The sequence below is a fragment of the Trachypithecus francoisi genome, unplaced genomic scaffold, assembly GCF_009764315.1.
Source record: "Trachypithecus francoisi isolate TF-2019V2 unplaced genomic scaffold, Tfra_2.0 Lachesis_group8, whole genome shotgun sequence".
NCBI classification, from domain to species: Eukaryota; Metazoa; Chordata; class Mammalia; order Primates; family Cercopithecidae; genus Trachypithecus; species Trachypithecus francoisi.
Genome location: NW_022681473.1, coordinates 15461525 through 15487558, shown reverse-complemented (window position 1 = coordinate 15487558; position 26034 = coordinate 15461525). Strand labels below are relative to the sequence as shown.

Genomic DNA, 26034 nt, shown 5'->3' with positions numbered 1-26034 from the left:
TTTTTGGGTTCTGACATACCACAGCGTTGAGAGAACTACATCCGGGTTTAGAGGCCGTACGTTTGAGATGTAGCCCAATAGCAGTCTCTATGGTGGGGGAGGCGGGGCCGGACCTACGACGCCAGTGAGCAGTAGGCGTTGCGGCCGGAAAGATGGCGGTCTTGGCTCCTCTAATTGCTCTGGTGTATTCGGTGCCGCGACTTTCACGATGGCTTGCCCAACCTTACTACCTTCTGTCGGTCCTGCTCTCTGCTGCCTTCCTACTCGTGAGGAAACTGCCGCCACTCTGCCACGGTCTGCCCACCCAACGCGAAGACGGTAACCCGTGTGACTTTGACTGGGTGAGCGTCCCGCGTCTTAGTACCCCGCGACCTTGACTGTCCCTGCCCTTGCAGGTGCATCTGGGAACCCTGGGGTTTACCTTTCTGAGGACACCTGAGGTTCTGAGCCTGTAGCGGACTTATACAGACTATAAAGTGCAGAGTCCGAACCATCGTCGAGACTAAACTTTGTGTTTAATATGGGAAAACGGAACCTGTTAGTCGTAGGCCTGTACAACGGCCCAACAGCTTCTGACTGTTGAGTCCAGGTTTCTTTCCATTTCACCATTTAGACTAAGAAACAGCCCTGTCAAAACTTACATACACGTGTATAGCATTTTACAGTGCGGCTCATTATGTAAAGCCTCCTGAGGAGCCAGTAAGGTAGGGAAGGCAAGTAGTAGTATTCCTGTTTCATTGGTGAAGAAATGGATCTTGGTATATTTAGGCGACTTGCCCCAGGTCATACAACTAATGAGTGCCTGGGACTTGAAACTATTCTTCTGGCCACACTACCTGCACATACTGTTAGCCGTTTCTTAATTCAATCAACATTTCTAGAGTGTACACTCTAGGCACTCTGCTTGATCCTGAGAATGCGAAAGTGGATAAAATTTTGGGGCTACTGTAAAGCAGTTGTAAAAAATAAGTTGTAAAGAAATCTTTGGGATTTCTTTGAGAAGTGTCCCAAGCTCCTTGCTGTGCTTCCTTGGAATGGGTGGAAGGACTGCTCAGAACATGAACTTAAAGCACTTTGCCCTCTGCCATACAGCATGTAAGGGCCAAGGAAAAGCTTCCCCTTTGCTCTCTGAGGGTTTGTTGAAAAATCAGCCGACAAAGGGCACGTTAATAGGAGAAAGGCACAGAAATTTTATTTTAACGTGCACAGCATGAGGGAATTGAAGGAGAATGACCCAGTGGGGTACAGAGGCTTATATACCCTTCTTCATAGGAATATGGGAGATAGGGAAATGTGGGTGATTTTAAGGTGGATCGTAAATGATTTTTAGGGTGATTCAGTGGCCTGGAGAACATACAGTGGCGTGGGACAATGACTGTTGGGCCTGCAAAGCAGACAGTGGTTTCTGACAAAAATCTGTCCGGGTGTGTTGACAGGCTTCAGTCTTTCTTCCTGTACTATGAGTTAAGTTAATGAAAACTCAGGGAAGAGACCAGAAGTAATTGTTTTCTTCTTTGACAGGTCTGGACTTTAGGCAGATAAGGTAGTTATCAGAGTAAAGCTGCTTCCAGTATCTGCTGGCATCCAGGGACCTTTAATTTAAAATAATTAGCATACAGGATGCCATATTTTGGGCTGTGAGTCCCTGGTCTCCTTTATTTCCTTTGTCTGAAACTTCCCTAGAAGTTTCCCTATAAAAGCTGAGTTGGTGTCTGTGGAGAGAGAAATCGGGCTAGTAATTGAGCGGCAAAGGATCCCATTAAACCAGTCTCTCATTTTGGGGGATAGGCCAGTTCAGTTAAATTGCTGTGTCTCCTTTCAGGAGATGGCATTGTAGATGAGTTCTCAAAGCTAGGCCTCTATACGTGATGTAGGCAAACAGATTTAATAAGAGAGACATTTCTATGGAACAAGGCAAAGCTTAATATCTGGTATAGTGTATAAACTAGTTTCTTTAGAGTCTGGAGGGCAGTCAGTTGGGAAGATTAATAGCAATCTATTTTCCTAGATTGTAGGTTGTGTGTAAAGTTTGTCCAAATATAAGCTGTTATGGTGAGTTTTTTTTTTTTTTTCCAAAGACAAGATGACTAGCTTTAGCTGGTAAGGCCTTAGGAAAAAGGCAGGGTTTTTAGTTTTTTCGGGTTTTTTTGAGACAAGATCTTGCTCTGTTATGCAAGCTGGAGTGCAGTGGTGTGATCATGGCTCACTGTATTCTTAACCTCCTGGGCAAAGCCATCCTGCCACCTCAGCCTCCCAGGTAGCTGGAACCAAAGGCATGCACTACACACCTGGCTAATTTTTAAAAATTTTTTTCGAGGTAGGGTCTCTTTATGTTGCCCAGGCTGGTCTTGAACTCCTGAGCTCGAGGGATCCTCCTGACTTGGCTTCCTAAGGAGCTGGGATTTACAGGCATGAGCCACTGCACCAAGTCAAAAAAAAGGCTGTTTTAATTTTTAGTGATTCTAAGTCAGAAGAGTGGGTGAAAAATGGGAAACATTAGTCTGGAGGTTAGCAATTTTATGAGTCCAGTTTTCTTTTATTTTCCTTAGACTTTGGAAATTTTTACCCAGTCCAATGATGCAGTTTCGAAGTTATCAGAAACCTGTATTTGTCAGAATTCTTCCCATGCTTTCCAAGAGCCTCCTTGAAAATAAGACACTCGGCCAGGCGTGGTGGCTGACATCTGTAATCCCAGCACTTTGGGAGGCTGAGGCAGGTGGATTTCCTGAGCTCAAGAGTTGGAGACCAGCCTGGCCAACATGGTGTAACCCCGTCTCTACTAAAAATACAAAAAATTAGCTGGGTGTGGTGGCGGGTGCCTGTAATCCCAGCTACTTCGGAGGCTGAGGCAGGAGAATCACTTGAACCTGAGAGGCAGAGGTTGCAGTGAGCCAGGATCGTGCCATTGCACTCAAGCCTGGGCAACAAGAGCAAAATTCTGTCTCAAAATCAATCAATCAATAAAATAAAAAATACATATATATAATATATGCTATATATTAATGTGCTTTTAATACTAATGCTAATTTTAATAAACTTTACAAACAAATCTGTCTAATCTTGATCAGCTTTGACTACACAAGATAAAATTTCCATCAACCTTTTGTAACCTCTTAGAATTTGTTTTCATTCTTTCTTTTCTTTCCCCAGCTTTTTGTTGTTGTTATTTAGTTTTTATTTCATAATCATAAACTTAACTCTGCAATCCAGCTAGGCATGGAAGGGAACAAGGAAAACGTGGAATCCAAAGGGAACTGCAGCGAGAGCACAAAGATTCTAGGATACTGCTAGCAAATGGGGTGGAGGGGTGCTCTCCTGAGAGGAGAGCACAGAAGGAATGGTCTGGTGGTTAAGCTAAAACACAAGTCAAACTTACTAGAGTTATCCACAGTCAGCAATGGTGATCTTCTTGCTGGTCTTGCCATTCCTGGACCCAAAGCGCTCCATGGCCTCTACAATATTCATGCCTTCTTTCATCTTGCCAAAGACCACATGCTTGCCATCCAACCACTCAGTCTTGGCAGTGTAGATGAAAAACTGGACCGTTTGTGTTGGATCCATCATTTTCCATGGACAAGATGCCAGGACCTGTATGCTATGGGATGAAGTTCTCATCTTCAAATTTCTCTCTGTAGATGGACTTGCCACCAGTGCCATTATGGCGTGTGAAGTCACCACCCTGACACATAAACCCTGGAATAATTCTTTGAAAGTAGGAACTCTTATAATCAAATCCTTTTTGTCCAGTGCTCAGAGCACAAAAGTTTTCTGTTGTCCTTGGAACCTTGTCTGCAAACAGCTCGAAGGAGACACGGCCCAGGGGCTCACCATCTACGGTGATGTCGAAGAACATGGTGGGGTTGACCAAGGCTGATAGTACAGGGCTCCCAGTGGTGGCGGCAAAGCCTCTTTGCTCAACTTTTTATATCGATTTAGTTTTATCTATATCATTGTTTTCCTCCATTCATTTATTCTGAAACAACCCCCCCTTTTTGAGATGGAGTCTCGCTCTGTTGCCCAGGCTGGAGTTCAGTGGCATGATCTTGGCTCACTGCAACGTCCACCTTCTAGGTTCAAGTGATTCTCCTGCCTCAGTCTCCCAAATAGCTGGAATTTCAGGTACCCGCTACCATGCTCAGCTAATTTTTGTGTTTTTAATAAAGACAGTGTTTTGCCATGTTGGCCAAGTTGGTCTCAAACTCGTGACCTCAAGTGATCCACCCACCTTGGCCTCCCAAAGTGATGAGATTACAGGCTTGAGCCACCATGCCTGGCCTGATAATAAAAGATTTAAAACAGCCTGAGCAACGTGGCGAGACCCCATCTCTACAAAAAATTAAAAACTAGGCAGGCATTGTAGTGCACGACTGTAGTCCCAGCAACTCAGGAGGCTGAGGAGGAAGGATCCCTTGAGCCCAGGAGGCCTAGGTTACAGTGCGCTGAGATCCCTCTACTTCACTGCAACCTGGGTGAAGAGTAGGACCCTATCTCAAACAAACAAAGAAAAAAAAAAAAAAAGGATTTTTTTTTTTTTTTTGTCATAAGATGGAGTCTCACTCTGTCGCCCAGGCTGGAGTGCAGTGGCATGATCTTGGCTCACTGCAACCACCTCCACCTCCTGGGTTCAAGCGATTTTCCTGCCTCAGCCTCCTGAGAAGGTGGGACTACAGGTGCCCACCACCACGTCTGGCTAAATTTTGTATTTTTAGTAGAGACGGGGTTTCACCATGTTGGCCAGGCTGGTCTCTTAACTCCTGACCTCATGATCTGCCTGCCTTGGCCTCCCAAAGTGGTGGGATTACAGGTGTGAGCCACTGCGCCCAGCCATAAAGGATTTTTAAAAAGAGCTTTCTGGTCAGAAGTTGGCTTAACTAAAAGCTGTTATTCAGGCTATAATTTTTTTTTTTTTTTTTGATACAGAGTCTCGCTCTGTCTCCCAGGCTGGAGTGCAGTGGTGCAATCTCGGCTCACTGCAACCTCCGCCTCCCAGGTTCAAGCGATTCTCCTGCCTCAGCCTCCTGAGTAGCTGGAGCTACAGGCACACGCCACCATGCCCGGCTAATTTTTTATATTTTTAATAGAGACAGGTTTTCACCATGTTGGCCAGGATGGTCTCCCTCTCCTGACCTCGTGATCCTGCTGCCTCAGCCTCCCAAAGTGCTGGGATAACAGGCGTGAGCCATTGCGCCTGGCCAGTTTTTTTATTTTTTGAAGGTTTTCTGCTTTTTCTCTTTTGGATCTTTTGGATCTCATGCCCTGGAAATTTTTTCAGTTGACTGAAACCCCCTTTAAAAAAGAAAAAAATTATGTTTAGTCCTTGTGTTCACTTCCTTTCTTGTTGGCATGATCTTTGCCGAGAAAAATGTAAAATTTCTTTTTTGTTTGTTTGTTTTTTGAGACAGGGTCTCATTCTGTTGCCCAGGCTGGAGTACAGTGGTGAGATCTCACCTTACAGCAACCTTGACACCTCCCGGGTTCCACCTCAGCCTTCTGAGTAGCTGGGATTACAGGCACATACCACCGCGCCTGGCTAGTTTTTGTATTTTTTGTAGAGATGGGGTTTCACTATGTTGCCCAGGCTGATCTTGAACTCCTGGGCTCAAGTGGTACATTTCCCTCAGCTTCCCAAAGTGCTGGGACTACAGGCATGAACTACTGCACCCTGCCTTGAAAATGTAAAATGTCATTAGCCTTTTTGGGAAGCTTAAAATCTCCTCAAATTGACTTCTCCAAAACTTGTTCTTCCATATACTTTTACTTCTTCCTTTTGCCACTTTTGATAACCCTTGAAGGGGTCTAGATGGGACTTCTGACAACCCTGAGACCCCTTGAGGAAGACAAAAAAAGGTGCCACTGGCAGGGTGTGGTGGCTCATGCCTATAATCCCAGCACTTTGGGCGGCTGAGGTGGGTGGATTACCTGAGGTCAGAAGTTCAAAACTAGCCTGGCCAACGAGGTGAACCCCATCTCTACTAAAATACAAAAAAAAAAAAAAAAAAAAAAAAAAAGGAAAAAGGTGCCACTGACTCTCTCTTTTGGGGCCTCTTGTTTTCCTCATAGAGCTCCAAAAGTCACTAATGGGTTCATGTCAAGTTTAAAACTCTTCTCTTTTGAATTAAACTCTCTAGTCTTTGGCTTTTGTATAGATACATGTGCCTATATACATATGTACGTGTCTATACATGTGTTTATTATATATTGTCTATATGGTACCAATAACGAATGAGTACCCCCAAAAGTCAGGAGTCACAATGGAAATTTAAAACAATTTTTTTTTTTTTTTTTTTAAATAGAGTCTTGCTCTATCACCCAGGCTGGAGTCCTTTAGCATGCAACCTCTGCCTCCAGATTCAAGCAATTCTTATACCTCAGCCTCCTGAGTAGCTGGGATCACAGGTGTACACCATCACACATGGCTAATTTTTGTATTTTAGCGGAGACAGTTTCGCCACGTTGGTCAGGCTGGTCTCGAACTCCTGGCTTCAAGCCATCCGCCCGCTTTGGCCTCCCACAGTGCTGGGATTACAGGCGTGAGCCATCATGCCTGGCCTCAAACTAATTTTTGTAAGTGTTTCTTTTTTTTCCCCTGAGTTAAAAGACTTGTATCTGCAGTGGACTGTTACCTTATGAGGAATTGAACCCAGACTGCAGCAGTGAACCATTTTATTGCCAGCCACTAGAGCACAGATCACAGTGCCTTTTTGCAGGCCCTTCAAGGGATCCAAAACAAGCAGTTTGAGTGTACAAAGAATTTTAACTTGTGTTTTGAATCTGATTTCTGTCTTTTAAAAATCTTGCCAAGGGAGTTTCCAAGGCTGTGTTCTTTCTGTATCTTTTTATAGGTTCCAGAAAGATAGCTGTTTAAGATAAGAGCTATCTAAATTTTTTTTTTCAGGCCTATTACAGTGGCTTATGCCTGTAATCCTAACACTTTGGGAGGCCGAGGCTAGTGGATTGCCTGAGCTCAGGAGTTCGAGACCAGCCTGGGCAACATGATGAAACCCTGTCTCTACTAAAATACAAAATATTAGCTGGGTGTGGTGGTGTGTGCCTGCAATCTCAGCTACCTGGGAGGTTGAGGCAGGAGAATTACTTGAACTGGGAGGCGGAGGTTGCAGTGAGCCGAGATCCAGCCTGGGTGACAGAGTGAGACTCCATCTCCAATCAGTCAGTCAATCAATCAATCAATCAATCAATCGTTTTATTTAAATAAATAAATAAATAAATAAATAAAGATTTTTTTTTTTTTTTGAGATGGAGTTTTGCTCTTGTTGCCCAGGCTGGAGTGCAGTGGCTCAGTCTCGGCTCACTGCAACCTCCACCTGCCAGGTTCAAGCGATTCTCCTGTCTCAGCCTCCTGAGTAGCTAGGATTACAGGCATGCGCCACCATGCCTGGCTAATTTTGTATTTTTAGTAGACATGGAGTTTTCCATGTTGATCAGGCTATTCTCGAACTCCCAACCTCAGGTGATCCACCAGCCTTGGCCTCCCAAAGTGCTGGGATTACAGGTGTGAGCCACCATGCCTGGCCTCAAATGTTTTTTAAATAAAGCCAATTAGCGACTTAAGCCAATAAGCTTTTTTCATGGTAAGTCTCAGAGGTAACTTTCTAGGTTCAGAATACCAGATGATATAACCCTCACATTCCCCCAAAACATTCACTTTCAAAAATAGGCTAAGATAGCGAAAGACTCTTGTTGTCATAGACAGTTAAGGATGGTGTTTATGTGTGTGGTTCCTGTAGTATCCCACCAATATGTGGGGGCTGCCAATCATAGACCCATCAATAGACACCAGGGAGGCCCTCCTTGGATTGGACTCGCCCAGGACTAACCAGGCAATAAGAGTTGAGACTTCTTCCTTCTCAGTGAAGTAATTTCATTTATTTTTTAAATTAAATTTAAAAAATTGAGGGGGCAGACAGGGTCTCCCTGTCTTACCCACGCTACAGTGCAGTGGCATGATCACAGCTCACTACAGCCTCAACCTGCTGCGCTTAAGCCATCTTCGCGCCTCAGCCTGTCAAGCAGATGGGACTACAGGCACGTGCCAACATACATGCCAGCTAATTTTTAAAAATAATTTGTGGAGAGGAGTTCTCACTTTGTTGCCTAGACTGGTCTGGAACTCCTGAGCTGAAGTGATCCTCCCAAAGTGCTAGGATTACGGGTGTGAGCTACTGCGCCCAGCTTCAGTGAAGGAATTTTTTAAAAAGGAAAAGAAAGGCCGGGCGCGGTGGCTCAAGCCTGTAATCCCGGCACTTTGGGAGGCCGAGACGGGCGGATCACGAGTTCAGGAGATCGAGACCATCCTGGCTAACACGGTGAAACCCCGTCTCTACTAAAAAATACCAAAAAAAAAAAAAAAAACTAGCTGGGCGAGGTGGTGGGCACCTGTAGTCCCAGCTACTCGTGAGGCTGAGGCAGAAGAATGGTGTAAACCCAGGAGACGGAGCTTGCATTGAACTGAGATCCGGCTACTGCACTCCAGCCTGGGTGACAGAGCGAGATTCTGTCTCAAAAAAAAAGGAAAAGAAAAAGATAAAAAAGTTGAGACAATAAAATCAGGCATGAACACCCGGCCCTCTTTCTTTTTGAAAAGGCCTCAAGATGGCTCTCTCCTTCATCTTTTGTTGTGTCCTGTAACTTTTACTAATTATCTAAAGTAAGGGAGAAAAATTGTTTTTGAAAACAGGCAAATAAAGTATTTTTTGAACATGGCTTTTATTCTGCATGCCTGTTAACATCTGTATCTTTATATATGTCATATAGAAGTGATATTTCACTACCAAACTACATGAAAGAGCTCTAATCAAGTAATTTAAAAAATGTAAGTGCTTATCAGATTGGTAAAAGCTAGCTCAGATGCCTTTTAATTTACATAACCTTGGTAAAACTCTCCAGTAATTTAAAAATCTTAAAGTCATGTTTAAACCCTCAAGTTTTTTTTCCCCACTGGAAATCTGGGTTACTAGAAGTTAAGACAGTAGAAACATAAAATACGCTTTTATTAAAATTTTATCAGCTGGGCGCAGTGGCTCAAGCCTGTAATCCCAGCACTTTGGGAGGCTGAGGTGGGCAGATCACCTGAGATCAGGAGTTTGGGACCAGCCTGGTCAACATGGCAAAACCCCGTCTGTACAAAAATACAAAATTAGCCAGGTGTGGTGGTGTGCACCTGTAATCCCAGCTACTTGGGAGGCTGAGGCAGGAGAATCCCTTGAACCCGGAAGGCGGAGGTTGCAGTGAGCCATGATTGCGCCAATGCACTCCACCCTGGAGGATAGAGCAAGACTCCGTCTCAAAAAAAAAAAAAAAAAAAAGTAAAAAGGCCGGGCGCGGTGGCTCAAACCTGTAATCCCAGCACTTTGAGAGGCCGAGACGGGCGGATCACGAGATCAGGAGGTCACGAGGTCAGGAGATCGAGACCATCCTGGCTAACCGGGTGAAACTCCGTCTCTATTAAAAAATACAAAAAAAAAAAAAAAAAATAGCGGGGCGTGGTGGCAGGGGCCTGTAGTTCCAGCTACTCTGGAGGCTGAGGCAGGAGAATGGCGTAAACCCGGGAGGCGGAGCTTGCAGTGACCTGAGATCCGGCCACTGCACTCCAGCCTGGGGAACAGAGCGAGACTCTGTCTCAAAAAAAAAAAAAAAAAAAATTATAAACACAAGATGTCAGGCCGGGCGCGGTGGCTCAAGCCTGTAATCCCAGCACTTTGGGAGGCCGAGACGGGTGGATCACGAGGTCAGGAGATCGAGACCATCCTGGCTAACATGGTGAAACCCCGTCTCTACTAAAAAATACAAAAAACTAGCCGGGCGAGGTGGCGGGCGCCTGTAGTCCCAGCTACTCGGGAGGCTGAGGCAGGAGAATGGCGTAACCCCGGGAGGCGGAGCTTGCAGTAAGCTGAGATCCGGCCACTGCACTCCAGCCCGGGCGACTCAAAAACAAACAAACAAATAAATAAATAAACGCAAGATGTCAGTTCTCAAAAAAATGTAAGTTTCTTTTTTGTTAAGAAACTAAGTGGCTTGGGCTGGGTGCAGTGGCTCACGCCTGTAATCCCAGCACTTTGGGAGGCTGGGGCAGGTGGATCACCTGAGGTCAGGAGTTGGAGACCAGCCTGACCAATATGATAAAACCCCATCTCTACTAAAAATACAAAAAAAAATTAGCTGGGTATGGTGGCGGGCGCCTGTAATCCCAGCTACTCGGGAGGCTGAGACAGGAGAATCACTTGAACCCGGGAGGCAGAGGTTGCAGTGAGCTGGGATTGTGCCATTGCACTCCAGCCTGGGCAACAAGGGCGAAACTCCATCACAAAAAAAAAAAAAAAAAAAAAGAAAGAAACTAAGTGGCTCATGCCTGTAATCCCAGCACTTTGGGAGGCTGAGGCAGGAGGATCACTAGGTCAGGAGTTCAAGACCAGCCCGGCCAACCTGGTGAAACCCCATCTCTACTAAAAAAATACAAAAATTAGCCGGGCATGGTGCCGTGTGCCTGTAATTCCAGCTACTCGGGAGGCTGAGACAGGAGAATTGCTTGAACCCGGGAGGTGGAGGTTGCAGTGAGCTGTGATCATGCCACTGCACCCCAGCCTGGGCGACAGAGCAAGACTCTGCCTCAAAAAAAATAAAAATAAAATAAAATAAGCTAAGAGTTGCTTTATAATGAAGAAAAATATACAGATAAAACTAAATGGATTAAAAAAAAAAAAAAAGCGAAACAAAACAAGCCAGGGTAACAGATTACCAAGAAAATAGTCGATATAGGGGAAGGGCAAAACCAAGTAACTATTTAAAACCAAAGGGTGTAATGTAAAGGAATTGTTCCATCTTGTAGATTAGTATCATTCAGCTTCTTTTTTTTTTTAAAAAAACTTTATTATAGTGAATTGTAAAAATAACCACTTTAAGGACAAAATTCTTAATTTTAAATGCTACAGAATTTAAGAGCTTGTTTGGATTAATGCAGGACCCACAGCTCATTACTGAACAGTCACTGAGTATACATGATCCAAACGCACAGGAGGTTTATTCCTGAAAAAAGCAATCAGCTAGTGGGCCAGATAATGCCATTATAAGGTCTGTTTGCCCTGAGAAGGGAATTGCCCAACTCTCCCTTTGAAATACCAAGTGAAGTACCCGAGATGAAGCAGTTAGTATGTTTCATATACAAGCCATGTTGGACTAGCTTTATGATAACTGGGATATCCTCCCACCAACTATGTCTGTTACCCAGGTCATGGTAAATTTGTAGGTTAAGAGGGCCTGTTTTACATGGGTGCCCGTCCCACAGAATCATAGGTCTGTTTAAGAAGCCTTATCAAATATTTTATCCTTCATAGGTCTTATAGATGCAACCCCCTGCTGAGAACCCAAGCCCTTTGCACCAGAAAAGGTAAAATGGTTTGGGGATTAAAAAAAAAAAAAAGCTTCCTGGGACCAAAACATAAAAACATTCAGGTTAATAGAACTGTAAAATGTAAGATGTTTAAACAAGCTTTATGTAAGGTAGTTGTAATTCCTTTTACCTCAATGTCTTATGAAAATGGGTACTATAAGGTCGGGCACGGTGGCTCACACCTGTAATCCCAGCACTTTGGGAGGCCAAGGCGGGTGGATCACAAGGTCAGGAGCCTGGCCAAGATGGTGAAACCCTGTCTCTACTAAAAATAAAAAAATTAGCCAGGCGTGGTGGCAGACGCCTGTAATCCCAGTTACTTGGGAGGCTGAGGCAGAAGAATCACTTAAACCTGGGTGGCAGAGGTTGCAGTGAGCTGAGATCGCACCACTGCACTCCAACCTGGGCAATAGAGTGAGACTCTGTCTCAAAAAAAAAAAGTGTACTATATCTAATTGGGGGATGTTTTCCCCTTTCTAGTACTATAAAACTGAAGACGTAAATCAGATCATGTAAATCCTCCATTGCATAGTCTTTTGTGTGGAGCATTTATTGAGGCTGATAGCAAAAACTAAGTACTTTTCAATTTTTTTTTTTTTAACGCTGTCTCAAAAAAAAAAAAAAAAAGGAGGGTCCGGAAGAATCTTTTTCTTTTAAGTTATTTGGGTAAAGTATGTACTTGTAAGCAAATTTACCTTGCCCAAGGTCTCCAAACTTAGAACTGTAATTTTATAACAGTATAGTTGTCTGCATAAGTTCAATAATAGTTAAAAAATAATTGTTTTAAGGGAAAAGTGTGATACTTAATACTAGATTTCAGCCCTGTTTTGTTTTGTTTTGTTGTTTTTTGGGATGGATTCTCAGACACTCTTTTTGCCCAGGCTGGAGTGCAATGGCAAGTCTCAGCTCACTGCAACCTCTGCCTCCCAGGTTCAAGCAATTCTCCTGCCTCTGCCTACCAAATAGCTGGGATTACAGGCGCCCTCTACCATGCCTGGCTGATTTTTGGATTTTTAGTAGAGACTGGTTTCACCATGTTGGCCAGGCTGGTCTCGAACTCCTGACCTCAGGTGATCCGCCCACTTCTGCCTCCCAAAGTGCCGGGATTACAGGCGTGAGCCACCGTGTCCAGCCTCAGCCCTAACTTTTTAAGTGCAGATTAAGCCATTATTTATCTCTCCTTGTTTTACTTTGAAGGAAACCAAAATCATGGTATTCTGAAAAGTAGAAACATGAATCTCCCTTATTTGGTATCCCACTGACCCTGGATCTGTTTCACTGCTAATGCTCTGCTGCTAAAACTATACGAGCTGCCTCCCTCTAGGCCCAAGGACTATCTTGGAAGAGGTGCGCGCATAAGGTTATAAGGGATGGTTTTGAGGGATAAAATTAGGTCAAGATTGGCTGGTTGAGGTGGCTCATGCCTGTAATCCCAGCACTTTGGGAGACCGAGGGGGGTGGATCACTTGCAGTCAGGAGTTTGAGACCAGCCTGGCTGACAGAACGAAACCTTGTGTCTACTAAAATTACAAAAATTAGCCGGGTGTGGTGGCGCATGCCTGTAATCCCAGCTACTTGGGAGGCTGAGGCAGGAGAATCACTTGAACCCAGGAGGTGGAGGTTGCAGTGAACGGAGATTGTGCCATTGCACTCCAAGCTGGTTGACAGAGCGAGGCTCTGTCTCAAAGAAAAAAAAAAAAGGTCAAGATTAAACCCTCCAAATCAAGAAGGGGGTACTAAAAATGCCCAAACAGCTGGTAAAACAAAATTGGTTGCCTTCTAAACTATTATGTGTCACTTTTGCATCCAACCTAACCATAAAAATTTTCTGCTTACTATAAAATTAAGGAAAAATATTTACTAACATGATAAAATACCGTGGACAAAGCCTCCTGGGTATAATACTCTGAATTATAAGTTGTGAAGATAAATATATCTACAGATATAGATATGTATATATACATATTTTAAATTATTTTTCAGAATGATGCTTATGTTTTGTATAGCTAATTGCTATAAGTCTGTAACAGAAACCAAGCTTACAGTAGCTCAACACATAAAAGTTAAACATAAGTCAGTCTGCTGGGTGTGGTGGCTCACTCCTGTAATCCTAGCACTTTGGTAGGCCAAGGTGGGTGGATTGCCTGAGCTCAGGAGTTCGAGACCAGCCTGGGCAACATGGTGAAACCCCATCTCTACAAAAAAACAAAAAATTAGCCAGGCGTGGTGGTGTGAGCCTGTAGTCCCAGCTACTCGGGAGGCTGAGGTAGGAGAATTGCTTGAAGCCAGGAGGTGGAGGTTGCAGTGAGCTGAGATCACGCCACTGCACTTCAGCCTGGGCGACAGAGCCAGACTCCGTTTCCATAAAAAATAAAATAAAAAAATAAAAAGGGCCGGACGCGGTGGCTCAAGCCCGTAATCCCAGCACTTTGGGAGGCCGAGACGGGCAGATCACGAGGTCAGGAGATCGAGTCCATCCTGGCTAACACGGTGAAACCCCGTCTCTACTAAAAAATACAAAAAACTAGCCGGGCGATGTGGCGGGCGCCTGTAGTCCCAGCTACTCCGGAGGCTGAGGCAGGAGAATGGCGTGAACCCGGGAGGCGGAGCTTGCAGTGAGCTGAGATCCGGCCGCTGCACTCCAGCCTGGGCGGCGGAGCGAGACTCCGTCTCAAAAAAAAAAAAAAATAAAAAAAATAAATAAAAAGAAGTCAGTCTTGTAACTTTGTTTTTTGGGTTTATTGTCGGCTTTTTTTTTTAAAACTTAAAATAATTTTAAGAAAATAAAAAATTTTAAATAATAATTTTAAAATAATACAAAATTAAAAAATTTTTTAACTTAAAAAAATAAAAAGTCTTGTAACTTTGTTTTTTGGGTTTATTGTCGGCTTTTTTTTTTTAACTTAAAAATAATAAGAAGTAATGAATGCCTGTCCACATCCATTCCTATATGGCCTAAGACAATTAATTGACTATAAGTCTTTTGACTCTCAAGGGCCTCAGCCATAGGGAGTCCTGCCGAGGAAAAAACACTGTAGAATTATATGACTTCTGTGACAAAACCTTTATATGGTGCAGTACAAAAGTTGTGGGAAAAATAGGTTTGTCTACTTTTAATAAGTCTATAACAATTTAAAAACCAAGGACCAGGCATTTCTCCCATTTAATTTATATTCTCCCTCAGAATGCTATACCTGTGGAGATAAATTGGCCGGAAGCGAGAATAAATGTATTACATTCTAATTTAATGTTGGTATCACAATTTTGAAGTAAGATTTATCACAGGGTGCAAATAACCCTTAATAAGGAGTATAAACAAATTTTAAGTCTATTCAAAGAATATGATGAGGCATGCAGGATTTTTCCTGGCTGATTGGGTTGTTGACTGCCCTCAGATTCTACCTATAACCCTGAACGCCCAAATCTTCACTGTCTTTATGATATTTGTTATTAGCATTAGATATTTCTTGTAAATATTATGCCAGATACAGCAAAAGGGAAATGCACAGTTAAAGACCCAGATTGTAATATCTCAGCAAATAGATCTGATCTGGGATTTTTTTAGACTAAGCCTGACCCCATTTCATCCCTTAAACAACTGGTTATTACATCAGGTCATACCATGTCCTCCCTCCATTATCCAAATCGCTAATATTTAAAACTATGACCATCAAATCAAAAGGACTCTAGAAACAAGCCTTCCTAGTCCTGTGGGACCCTGCCAGATGGCCAAATCAAACAACTCTAGGAATGAGGTTTCCTAGTGCGTTGGGACCTGCTGGTGTTTGTTGGCCTACACATATATTCTATGGAATGCTTTTTGGCCAAGAGGGGGGACTGAGGACTAAGCTGTAATTTTTTTTTTTTTTTTTATCTTGCCCAAATTCCTTTCTAAAGGGTCTGGGGAGTCATGCCCTACAAACCATAAATTCTCATCAGACAGGTTTTATTTAACCCTGGATATCTATTGTGACTTACTTTCCAATCTGACTCTGGCATAACAAGGAAGACTAAAAATGTTTTACCCCAAAATCTCTTTCCTTCCCATACCTTGAAATTGCCCTGCAAAGTCTCTTCTGGGAAAAATCCACATTGTATAGAGAATCCCTTCTCCCCTTTGTTTTCCTTCCTTCTTTCCTTTCCAGATCCAGGAGATAATCAACTAAGAGCTGGGCACCCTTTTAAGCCCAGTAAGAGACAATTTACAACCTGCTATCTAAGAAGTCTGCTGAGAGCTTCCTCTGCACAATAAAACTTGGCCTCCACAGTCCTTTATCATAACCTGAACATTCCTTTCTGTGAATCCCGTCTTTAGACGACTCAACCAATTGTCTGCCAGAAAATGTTTAAATTTACCAGTAGCCTGGAAGCCCCTGCTTTGAGTTGTCCTGCCCTTCTGAACGAAACCAGTGTATTTCTTTTTTTTTTTTTTTTTTTTTTTAGACGGGGTCTCGCTCTGTCACCCAGGCTGGAGTGCAGTGGCCGGATCTCAGCTCACTGCAAGCTCCGCCTCCCGGGTTCACGCCATTCTCCTGCCTCAGCCTCCCGAGTAGCTGGGACTACAGGCGCCCGCCACCTCGCCCGGCTAGTTTTTTTGTATTTTTTAGTAGAGACGGGGTTTCACCGTGTTAGCCAGGATGGTCTCGATCTCCTGACCTCGTGATCCGCCCGTCTCGGCCTCCCAAAGTGCTGGGATTACAGGCTTGAGCCACCGCGCCCGGCCGAAACCAGTGTATTTCTTAAATGTATTTGATTGATGTCTCATGCCTCCCTAAAATATTAAACCAAGCTGTACCCTGACCACCTTGGGCACATGTTCTCAGGACCTCCTGAGGGTTGTGTCATGGGGCATGGTCACTCATATTTGGCTCAGAATAAATCTCTTAAAATATTTTACAGAGTTTTTTTTGTTTGTTTTTTTTGTTTTTGAGACGGTGTCTGGCTCTGTTGCCCAGGCTGGAGTGCAGTGGCATGATCTCACTGCAACCTCTGCCTCCCTGCAACCTCACTGCAACCTCTGTCTCCCGGGTTCAGTCATTCTTCTACTTCAGCCTCCCGAGTAGCTGGGAGGACAGGCGCCCGCCACCACGCCCGGCTAATTTTTTGTATTTTTAGTAGAGACGGGGTTTCACTGTGAGTTTGACTCTTTTTGGCAACAATAATATGGTGCCCGACGTGGGTCTCAGAGAAGACTCAGAACCCCGAAGGAGTTGCCCGAAACCGGAGGTAAGGTACCAGCAGGAGCCCGTTGAAGCCCCACTGAGTTCGAGCTTCTCCTCGGGTGGAACTGTTAAGTTGTCCTGAGCCCTGGACCTTCCCCTTCAAGGGCTGATGGTCCTTGATTTATTCTGAGCTGGTTTTCTCCTAGGAACTTGTTGTTTAAGGATCCTAATTGTAGTTTGGATATGCATTCTGAAGGGAATTCTCTATTGCTTTTTCTCCTAAAATTTATCTTGATTCGGTTCTTCTGTGTGCATTTGTGTGCGGAACTGAACTGTTGTTTTCATAGAGACTGAGTTTTCCAGCTCTGAAGAGAAAGGGCATTTGCTCTTCCCAGCCGAAAGGTGCCCTTGGATGACTGGGGGCCTCGTGGGAGTGTCCAGGGGGTTGGCCCCCAAGACATACAGTGGCCCTGCACTTGGGAAATCCCCCAAAAACAATTTTAAAAATGGCTCATCCAGGAAATGCATGTAAGGGCTGATCACCCAGCATTTTGAGCCCTCTCGGCAGTCACAGACCTCTGGAGAGAGACAGATAAGAGGGCAGAAACGACTCAGTGGTGACACTGTGGAGTCCTGCCCACAAGCAGCATGCATCAGTCCACCACACAAGAACTCGAGGCTACAGCTCAGCTCCTCTTTCTAAGGAAAAAAAAAAAGGGCAGGGAACAAATCTAAGAATAAGGAGAAAATGAGGAGATGTCCCCTTTTTGGGCCCTCCGTAGGTTTCATGGCATCTCTACTTGCCAGAGTTGATATAAAATGGAAGTAATATGGTCTTTGTGCACATTTGCATTAAAGAAAAAGAGTCGTAAGGTCGAACTGAAAACTAGAGTCCTAAGTTCTGTTTTTTTTTTCTGCCCGCTTTAAATCGGCTGTTACTTTTCAACTTAAAAACCACTGTTCTCTGTTTTTTTGCAAGTCGGTGAAGTTGTATTTGTCTCATGGCGAAAGTACTGAATTAATAGCTATGGGAAGTGTGTAAGTGTGTGTGTGTATATTTAAAGGCCTTTAAAATAGACATATAATTTTACATTCAATTGGCAATTGAAACCCTTTTAATCTCCCTCTAGCACACTAGACTTTCTCTTCTTACCTTATGATGTAAATTTTGCTATCTGATGTTCACCTGAGTTGCCTTTAATATGCAAATTTAAGGCCATTTAGCTGACAGCTGCCTAGTGTAAGATTTTTAAAAATGGAAAAAAAAGGAGGTCGTTATGAGTCTATGCCGTGTGCTTCTATCGGCATACCTAATAAGTCTGTATATTTATGTGTGTCTATACAATATTTTCACTACTGAAAATATATAAAGAGCTCTAATTAATTGGCTTAAAAATACATAAAAGCAGGTAGGGCGCAGTGGCTGATGCCTGTAATCCCAGCACTTTTGGGAAGCCGAGACAGGTTGGATCACAAGGTCAAGAGTTCGAGAACAGCCTCACCAACATGGTGAAACCCCGTCTCTACTAAAAATACAAAAATTAGCTGGGCATGTTGGCGTGCACCTGTAGTCCCAGCTACTAAGACTGAGGCAGGAGAGTCGTTTGAACCCAGGAGATGGAGGTTGTGGTAAGCCACATATATATATATATATGCATGCAGCGGGTATGGTGCCTCACATAATCCCAGTACTTTGGGAGGCCGAGGCCAGTGGATCACCTGTCAGGAGTTCCAGACCAGCCTGGCCAACATGGTGAAACCCCATCTCTACTAAAAGTACAAAAATTAGTCGGGCATGGTGGTGGGCGCCTATAATCCCAGGTACTTGGGAGGCTGAGGCAGGAGAATCGCTTGAACCCGGGAGGTGGAGGTTGCAGTGAGCTGAGATCACCCCATTGCACTCCAGGCTGGGCAACAAGAGTGAAACTGCGTCTCAAAAACAACAACAACAAAGCCCAGGCATGGTGGCTCATGCCTGTAATCCCAGCACTTTGGGAGGCCAAGGCAGGCAGATCATCTGAGGTCAGGAGTTCGAGATCAGCCTGGCCAACATGGTGAAACCCCGTCTCTACTAAAAATATAAAAATTAGCTAGGCATTGGTGGTGGGCGCCTGTAATCCCAACTACTTGGGAGGCTGACGCAGGAGAATCGCTTGAACCCATAAGGCGGAGGTTGCAGTGAGCCGAGATCGCACCATTGCACTCCAGCCTGGGCAACAAGAGTGAAACTGCGTCTCAGGCTGGGCACAGTAACAGCTCACAACTGTAATCCCAGCACTTTGGGAGGCCGAGGCGGGCGGACCACTAGGTCAGGAGATCGAGACCATCCTGGCTAACATGGTGAAACCCTGTCTCTACTAAAAAATATAAAACATTAGCCGTGTGTGGTGGCAGGTGCCTGTAGTTCCAGCTACTCAGGAGGCTGAGGCAGGAGAATTGAACCCGGGAGGCAGAGCTGGCAGTGAGCCAAAGACTGAGCCACTGCACTTCAGCCTAGGTGACAGAGGGAGACTCCATCTCAAAAACAAGCAAACAAACAAACAAAAAAACCAGAATGAAACTCCGTCTCCAAACAAACAGAAACCAAGAATCTTGTAGAGTGAATTTTTACCCTCAAATAAAATAACTGGGTTGCTAGAGAAAGAGATTTAGGGTAAAACAGCCTAACCACTGTGAATGGTCTATGTAAGTCATAAAAAGGTTAGTAAGAAGGAATTTTTAAAGGGGTTGTATAATTCAGTTGGCTATGATTAAAGGAAAACATATCTTTCTAGAGATTAGTCTTTTTGGCCGGGCGCGGTGGCTCAAGCCTGTAATCCCAGCACTTTGGGAGGCCGAGACGGGCGGATCACGAGGTCAGGAGATCGAGACCATCTTGGCTAACACGGTGAAACCCCGTCTCAAAAAATACAAAAAACTAGCCGGGTGAGGTGGCGGGCGCCTGTAGTCCCAGCTACTCGGAGGCTGAGGCAGGAGAATGGCGTAAACCTGGGAGGCGGAGCTTGCAGTGAGCTGAGTACTAGCCACTGCACTCCAGCCCGGGCGACAGAGCAAGACTCATCTCAAAAAAAAAAATCTTTCCTAATTTCTGTCTTGGGTATAATATTTACTAAAGTCTGTCATACTCCCTCACCCCTATTTTCCTTTTTTTTGAGACGAAGTTTCACTCTTTGTTGCCCAGGCTGGAGTGTAGTGGCACGATATCGGCTCACTGCAACCTCGGCGATTCTCCTGCCTCAGCCTCCCAAGTAGCTGGGATTACAGGCACATGCCACCGTGCCTGGCTACTTTTTTTGTATTTTTAGTAGAGATGGAGTTTTGCCATGTTGACTAATCTCAGGTGATCCACCCACCTTGGCCTCCCAAAGTGCTGAGATTACAGGCTTGAGCCAAAGCGCCTGGCCAGAAGAGCTTTATTTCTCATAAACGTTTGCAGCTTGCAGGCTATCCTGTCAGGCAGAGAAGCAGAGCCTCCGCTCAGAAGCCAAAAACAGACACTTGGGAGTGCGGGGTAAAAGGAAACAGGAATTTATGCTAAGCAGGGTGGTCAAATACACATATTTAATAATCTATTGGCAGAGTCATGAATATTTATGAAAGGAGAAACGTGCATGTTCAGTTGAGCTTCATGTCTGTCCATAAGACCCATGTTCAAAAGTGGTAATGTTAGTGTGATCTGAGGTGGAGTTTTCAGCCCTCTCAAGTCAAAAGGTGAAGCAGAGGACACAGAAACTGCATTCTCCTTAGCCTGGCCAGATCCACTGCATGGTCACTGGTCTTTTACCAGGAAGCAATGCTGGTTAGTTGTTTTGTCCTGACTGCAAAAGGGAGGGGCAGTGTCAGGCAGTTGGTTGATGTCAGGTGGAGCAAGTCTTTTCAAAGGGCTGGTTTCTGTTTAACTTTCTGTTTAAGAAAGCCTAGTGGTGGTAAGGAGGGGGTATAAAGAGGTGTCTGACCTCACACCCTGTCACGGCCAAGAACTCAGTTTTCAAGGTTTTTCTGGGGTCCCCTTAGCCAAGAGGGAGTCTGTTTAGTCACTTCAAGGCTTAGAATTTTATTACTTCTCAGTGTCTTTGTCATGTTTATTATGTCTCACTTGCTCACTTGGTGGTTACATTCTAGAACAGGGTTATCCAATCTTTTGGCTTCCCTAGGCCACACTGGAAGAATTGTCTTGGGCCACACATAAAATACAATTAACACCTAATGATAGCTGATGAGCTAAAAAAAAAAAAAAAAAATATATATATATATATATATAAAACATCTCATAATGTTTTAAGGAAGTTCATGAATTTGTGTTGGACCCCATTCGAAGCCATTCTGGGCTGCATGTGAGCCACAGGTTGGACCATAAGGTTGTTCTAGAAGGTGAGAAAACTGTAAGACAAGAGTATTGAAAAGGGCTTTTGAGAGCTCTGAAAGCCCCTTTCAGCTCTCAAATTATATCAGAAGTACATGGATTATCACCATGAATATTGGGTGGGGAGGAATGATTAAGTAAAATTAAACACATGGGCGCTGGGTTCGATGGCACACACTGTAATCGCAGCACTTTAGGAGACCGAAGCAGGCGGATCATCTGAGCTCAGGAGTTCCATACCAGCCTGGACAACATGAGGAAACCTGCTCTCTACAAAAAATAGCCAGGTGCAGTAGTGTGCACCTGTAGTCCCAGCTACTTGGGAGGCCGACTGAGGAGAAACATGAGCCCAGGTGGCGGAGATTTCAGTGAGCCAAGATTGCACCATTGCACTCCAGCCTGGGCGACGGAGCAAGACTGTCTCAAAAATAAAAAATTAAACACATGGAATAGCTAGATATTATATTAATGGGCTATTATCAAGAAAACTTACCTGGAAAAGTTTTATTCTACAGGAGTCACACTGAGTTGATCTTAATAATCTTACTTTTTTTTTTTTTTTTTTTTGAGACGGAGTCTTGCTCTGTCGCCCAGGCTGAACTGCAGTGGCCGGATCTCAGCTCACTGCAAGCTCCGCCTCCCGGGTTTTTTATGCCATTCTCCTGCCTCAGCCTCCCGAGTAGCTGGGACTACAGGCGGCCGCCACCTCGCCCGGCTAGTTTTTTTGTATTTTTTAGTAGAGATGGGGTTTCACCATGTTAGTCAGGATGGTCTCGATCTCCTGACCTTGTGATCTGCCCGTCTCGGCCTCCCAAAGTGCTGGGATTACAGGAATGAGCCACCGCGCCCGGCCTAATCTTACGATTTTATACCATATCATGCTTTATACAACTCTTTTTAATCTATTATTTAATTCCCCAGTAGCATTTTGAAATCGATACTGTTCAGTTGAGGAAGCCAAAGCTAAGGGATTAAGTGCTTTGTTGAAAAGCACCAGCAGGCTGGGTGCGGTGGCTTACGCCTGTAATCCCAGCACTTTGGGAGGCCAAGGCAGGTGGATCACCTGAGGTCAGGAGTTTGAGACCAGCCTGGCCAATATGGTGAAACCCAGTCTCTACTAAAAATACAAAAAATTAGCCGAGTGTGGTGGCAGGCACCTGTAATCCCGACTACTTGTGAGGCTGAGACAGGAGAAACACTTTAACCTGGGAGGCAGAGGTTGCAGTGAGCCAAGATTACACCATTGTACTCCAGCCTGGGCAACAAGAGTGAAACTCCATCTCAAAAAGAAAAAAGAAAAGCACCAGCAAGTTTGTGGCAGGAGTAGAACCTGAATCCAGGTCTTCTGACTGATGTTTATCCCAGTACACCTTACCTAATTGCAGTTCGTTCGTTCTTGTTACCATTCCCAGTTTGGATCACTATTGGTTTTTATTACATATTTAGTTCCCTTTCCCACCTAAATTAGCTCTAGTCTCTGCATTCCTGTTATAATACTTTGATTCTGTTCCAGAGAGAAGTGGAGATCCTGATGTTTCTCAGTGCCATTGTGATGATGAAGAACCGCAGATCCAGTAAGTTTAGCCCACTTCTCAGTCATAAGGGTAGATCTAATGCCCTTTGGAGGTCCTTTCCTTCGTGTTAAGAGAGTGGCAGTCATTTGGTAAATTTGCCCTACATTTAATTCCAAGGCTGAATTTGAACTTGGACCTATTCCCTCCCCGTCTCCTATATCAAAGTGCCCCATGAAGAGGGACAAAGAATGGGATATAGGAGTGCACAGCCCAGCCTGACCTGTGACATCTCTGTGTTTCAGTCACTGTGGAGCAACATATAGGCAACATTTTCATGTTTAGTAAAGTGGCCAACGCAATTCTTTTCTTCCGCTTGGATATTCGCATGGGCCTGCTTTACATCACACTCTGCATAGGTAAGGAGACTACCTTGGTTTTTTTTTTTTTTTTTTGTAAGACTATGTTGATAGACTTGATTGTGGAAACCACAGTCCCAACAGTTGCAATCCCAAACATGTTTCTCCATACCCTTCTTCCATATCTCGTACCTAATTAATTATATATGTAGCTCAGATGATAACAGTTTACAGAGACTGTATTTGTCGAGGTAGGGAATGTGTTGGTCATCTACATACATCCACAAGTGTGTATGTATTCTTTGGGGGCTGAAATCCTTGGGTTGGTTTGGAAGTAAATTCCCTGTGTAAGGCTTTTTATGTTTCCTCTGACATCTTCTTTCTGTGTTTAGTGTTCCTGATGACGTGCAAACCCCCCCTATATATGGGCCCTGAGTATATCAAGTACTTCAATGATAAAACCATTGATGTGAGTGCTCTTCCCCTTTTCTGTTTCTTGGGTCCCTTGTGGGTGATTTTGTAGTTGTGCTCTGCATTCACTAGGAGGAACAACAGTGCTTCAAAATGGATATCAAGGGCACTGTGGTTCATTATGAGAGCCGGGGGAGAGGGAACGCCAGGATGAGGAATTAGATGCTAAGGTGTGAAACTTCCCAGGAGGCTATGTGGATCCAGCACACTTTTCTTCCCTGTATTTGGCAGGAGGAACTAGAACGGGACAAGAGGGTCACTTGGATTGTGGAGTTCTTTGCCAACTGGTCTAATGACTGCCAATCATTTGCTCCTATCTATGCTGACCTCTCCCTCAAGTGAGTAGTGCAAAAGGAGAGATGGTGGAAATGAAGATGCTGTGCCTTCCCTCTCACTGTTGTTTTTTTTTTTTCTTTTGTCCTTGATTTTTACACTTGGCAACCAAAGGCATCTCCCTCTCCCCTCTTAAATATCGATACTTCCACTTTCCTTGATCCATTGTTTTTTTTTTTCAGTATATTAAATAATATATTCTTTTCAGGTACAACTGTACAGGGTTAAATTTTGGGAAGGTGGATGTTGGATGCTATACTGATGTTAGTACGCGGTATGTAAAGACCTGGGCAGAGGGTCTGAGCAGGGAATCACTTTGAGTGTTATACACAGGGGCATTTAGAGAACTTTCTGGGCCCTGCAGGTACAAAGTGAGCACATCACCCCTCACCAAGCAGCTCCCTACCCTGATCCTGTTCCAAGGTGGCAAGGAGGTAATGCGGCGGCCACAGATTGACAAGAAAGGACGGGCTGTCTCATGGACCTTCTCTGAGGTACCTGAAAGGAAGGGCAGGTGCATGAAGGGTGTATAACAGTAGGTGGGCTTTTGAGCCCTACCCAGCTTTGATTCACAGTTCTGCCACTTGCCCATTAGCTTTGAGGGTGTGGACTAGTTACTAGACCTCGTGTATTAATTCACTTAGCAAATATATATTATGTGCCAGACCTGCTAGTACTGGGGAACAATTATTAGTTTAAGATTTGGTCTCAGGCCAGGTATGGTGGCTCATGCCTGTAATCCCAGCACTTTGGGAGGCCGAGGCTGGCAGATCACTTGAGGTCAGGAGTTCGAGACCAGCCTGACCAACATGGAGAAACCCCATCTCTACTAAAAATACAAAATTAGCCGAATGTGCTGGCTTATGCCTGTAATCCCAGCTACTTAGGAAGCTGAGGCAGGAGAATCGCTTGAACCTGGGAGGCGGAGGTTGCAGTGAGCTGAGATTGTGCCATTGTGCTCTAGCCTGGGCAACAAGAGCGAAACTCCATCAGGGAAAAAAAAAACAAAGATTTGGTCTCGAAGGCCCCTGAACATATTGTCTGTAGGTGTTAGGTTCCTTGTCAGTTAATTGGAGGTAATAACCCCTGGCTTACAGGATTGCTTTGCAGATTACATTAAATAATTTAGGTATATATAATTCTTGGCATAGTGAATAAATACCCATTGAATAATTAAATACCCATTGGCACATAATGGGTATTTAACTATTAGTTGACTTTTCTGGGTACCTAAAAAAGAGGAAGGTTAGGGAAGATTTTTGTCCTTTGCTTACTCCTTCCTTTCCCAGACTGTGTAAAATACCTTACTTCCCAGGCTCTTTACTCTCCCTTCCAACCCAGATCCTGATTTGTGCATCTCTTTTGTGCAGGAGAATGTGATCCGAGAATTTAACTTAAATGAGCTATACCAGCGGGCCAAGAAGCTATCAAAGGCTGGAGACAATATTCCCGAGGAGCAGCCTGTGGCTCCAACCCCCACCAGAGTGTCTGATGGGGAAAGCAAGAAGGACAAATAAGATCCTCACTTTGGCAGTGCTTCCTCTCCTGTCAATTCCAGGCTCCTTCCATAACCACAAGCCTGAGGCTACAGCCTTTTATTTATGTTTTCCATTTGGCTGTGACTGGGTGGGGCAGGGTGCTGCTTCTGATTTTAAAGAGGCATCTAGGGAATTGTCAGGCACCCTACAAGAAGGCCTGCCATGCGGTGGCCAACTGTTTCACTGGAGCAAGAAAGAAAGAGATCTGCTATGATGGAGGGGGAAATGGTTTTCCTCCAAGCTTGGGTCAGTGTGTTATCAACTCTTCAGACATCTCCATGGTTTCTCTATGAATCTATGGTTTCATTATTCCTTCTTACTCGACCTGCACAGCCTGGTTAGACCTAGATTTAACCCTAAGCTAAGATGCTGGGGTATAGAAAGCTAAGAATTTTCCCTCAAGGACTCTTGGTTCCTTAAGCCCTTCTGGCTTGGTTTATGGTCTTTACTAAAAGCATAAGCCTAACTTTGTCACTAGTCCTAAGGAGAAACCTTTAACCACAAAGTTTTTATCATTGAAGACGATATTGAATACCCCTTATTTTGTGGGGATTGAAAAGGGGTGAATAGAGGCTTGAGACTTTCCTTTGTGTGATAGGACTTGGAGGAGAAATCCCCTGGACTTTCACTAACCCTCTGACCTACTCCCCACACCCAGTTGATGGTTTTCCACAATAAAAAGATTGGGATTTCCTTTTGATTGCGCCTTTGTGTGTTCCTGTATTAGAAAAGCCTGGCAACTGCAGAGGAATTGCCCATCTTGACGTCAAAGGTCATCCTATTCGGTTTTACCAAAGGCCGGGCATTGATCCCCAGGATTGGCAAGAGTTGCAGAAGGCTAGTTTCCATAAGCCTAGAATAGGGGCCACTGTTGTTAGGTGGTGGGTTTAGTT

General features: G+C 44.4%; 1 protein-coding gene across 4 annotated transcripts; it reads left to right on the top strand.

Annotated features, from left to right (window-relative positions):
- The first annotated feature begins 52 nt into the window (after positions 1-52).
- Positions 53-25841, top strand: TMX2 (thioredoxin related transmembrane protein 2). 4 transcript variants are annotated; one of them, XM_033204452.1, is made up of 9 exons: positions 205-341; positions 11349-11401; positions 22443-22503; positions 22746-22859; positions 23192-23268; positions 23502-23608; positions 23812-23877; positions 23968-24097; positions 24974-25835. In XM_033204452.1, the coding sequence occupies exons 3-9, from the start codon at positions 22461-22463 to the stop codon at positions 25118-25120; spliced, it is 684 nt and encodes a 227-aa protein (XP_033060343.1). In that variant the 5' UTR covers positions 205-341; positions 11349-11401; positions 22443-22460; the 3' UTR covers positions 25121-25835. The 4 variants fall into 4 exon arrangements, with proteins under 4 accessions (XP_033060344.1, XP_033060342.1, XP_033060341.1 ...); XM_033204450.1 differs by lacking the exon at positions 11349-11401 and having other exon boundaries at positions 104-341; positions 24974-25841; XM_033204453.1 differs by lacking the exons at positions 11349-11401; positions 24974-25835 and having other exon boundaries at positions 53-341; positions 23812-23866; positions 23968-24060.
- Positions 25842-26034: the final 193 nt, after the last annotated feature.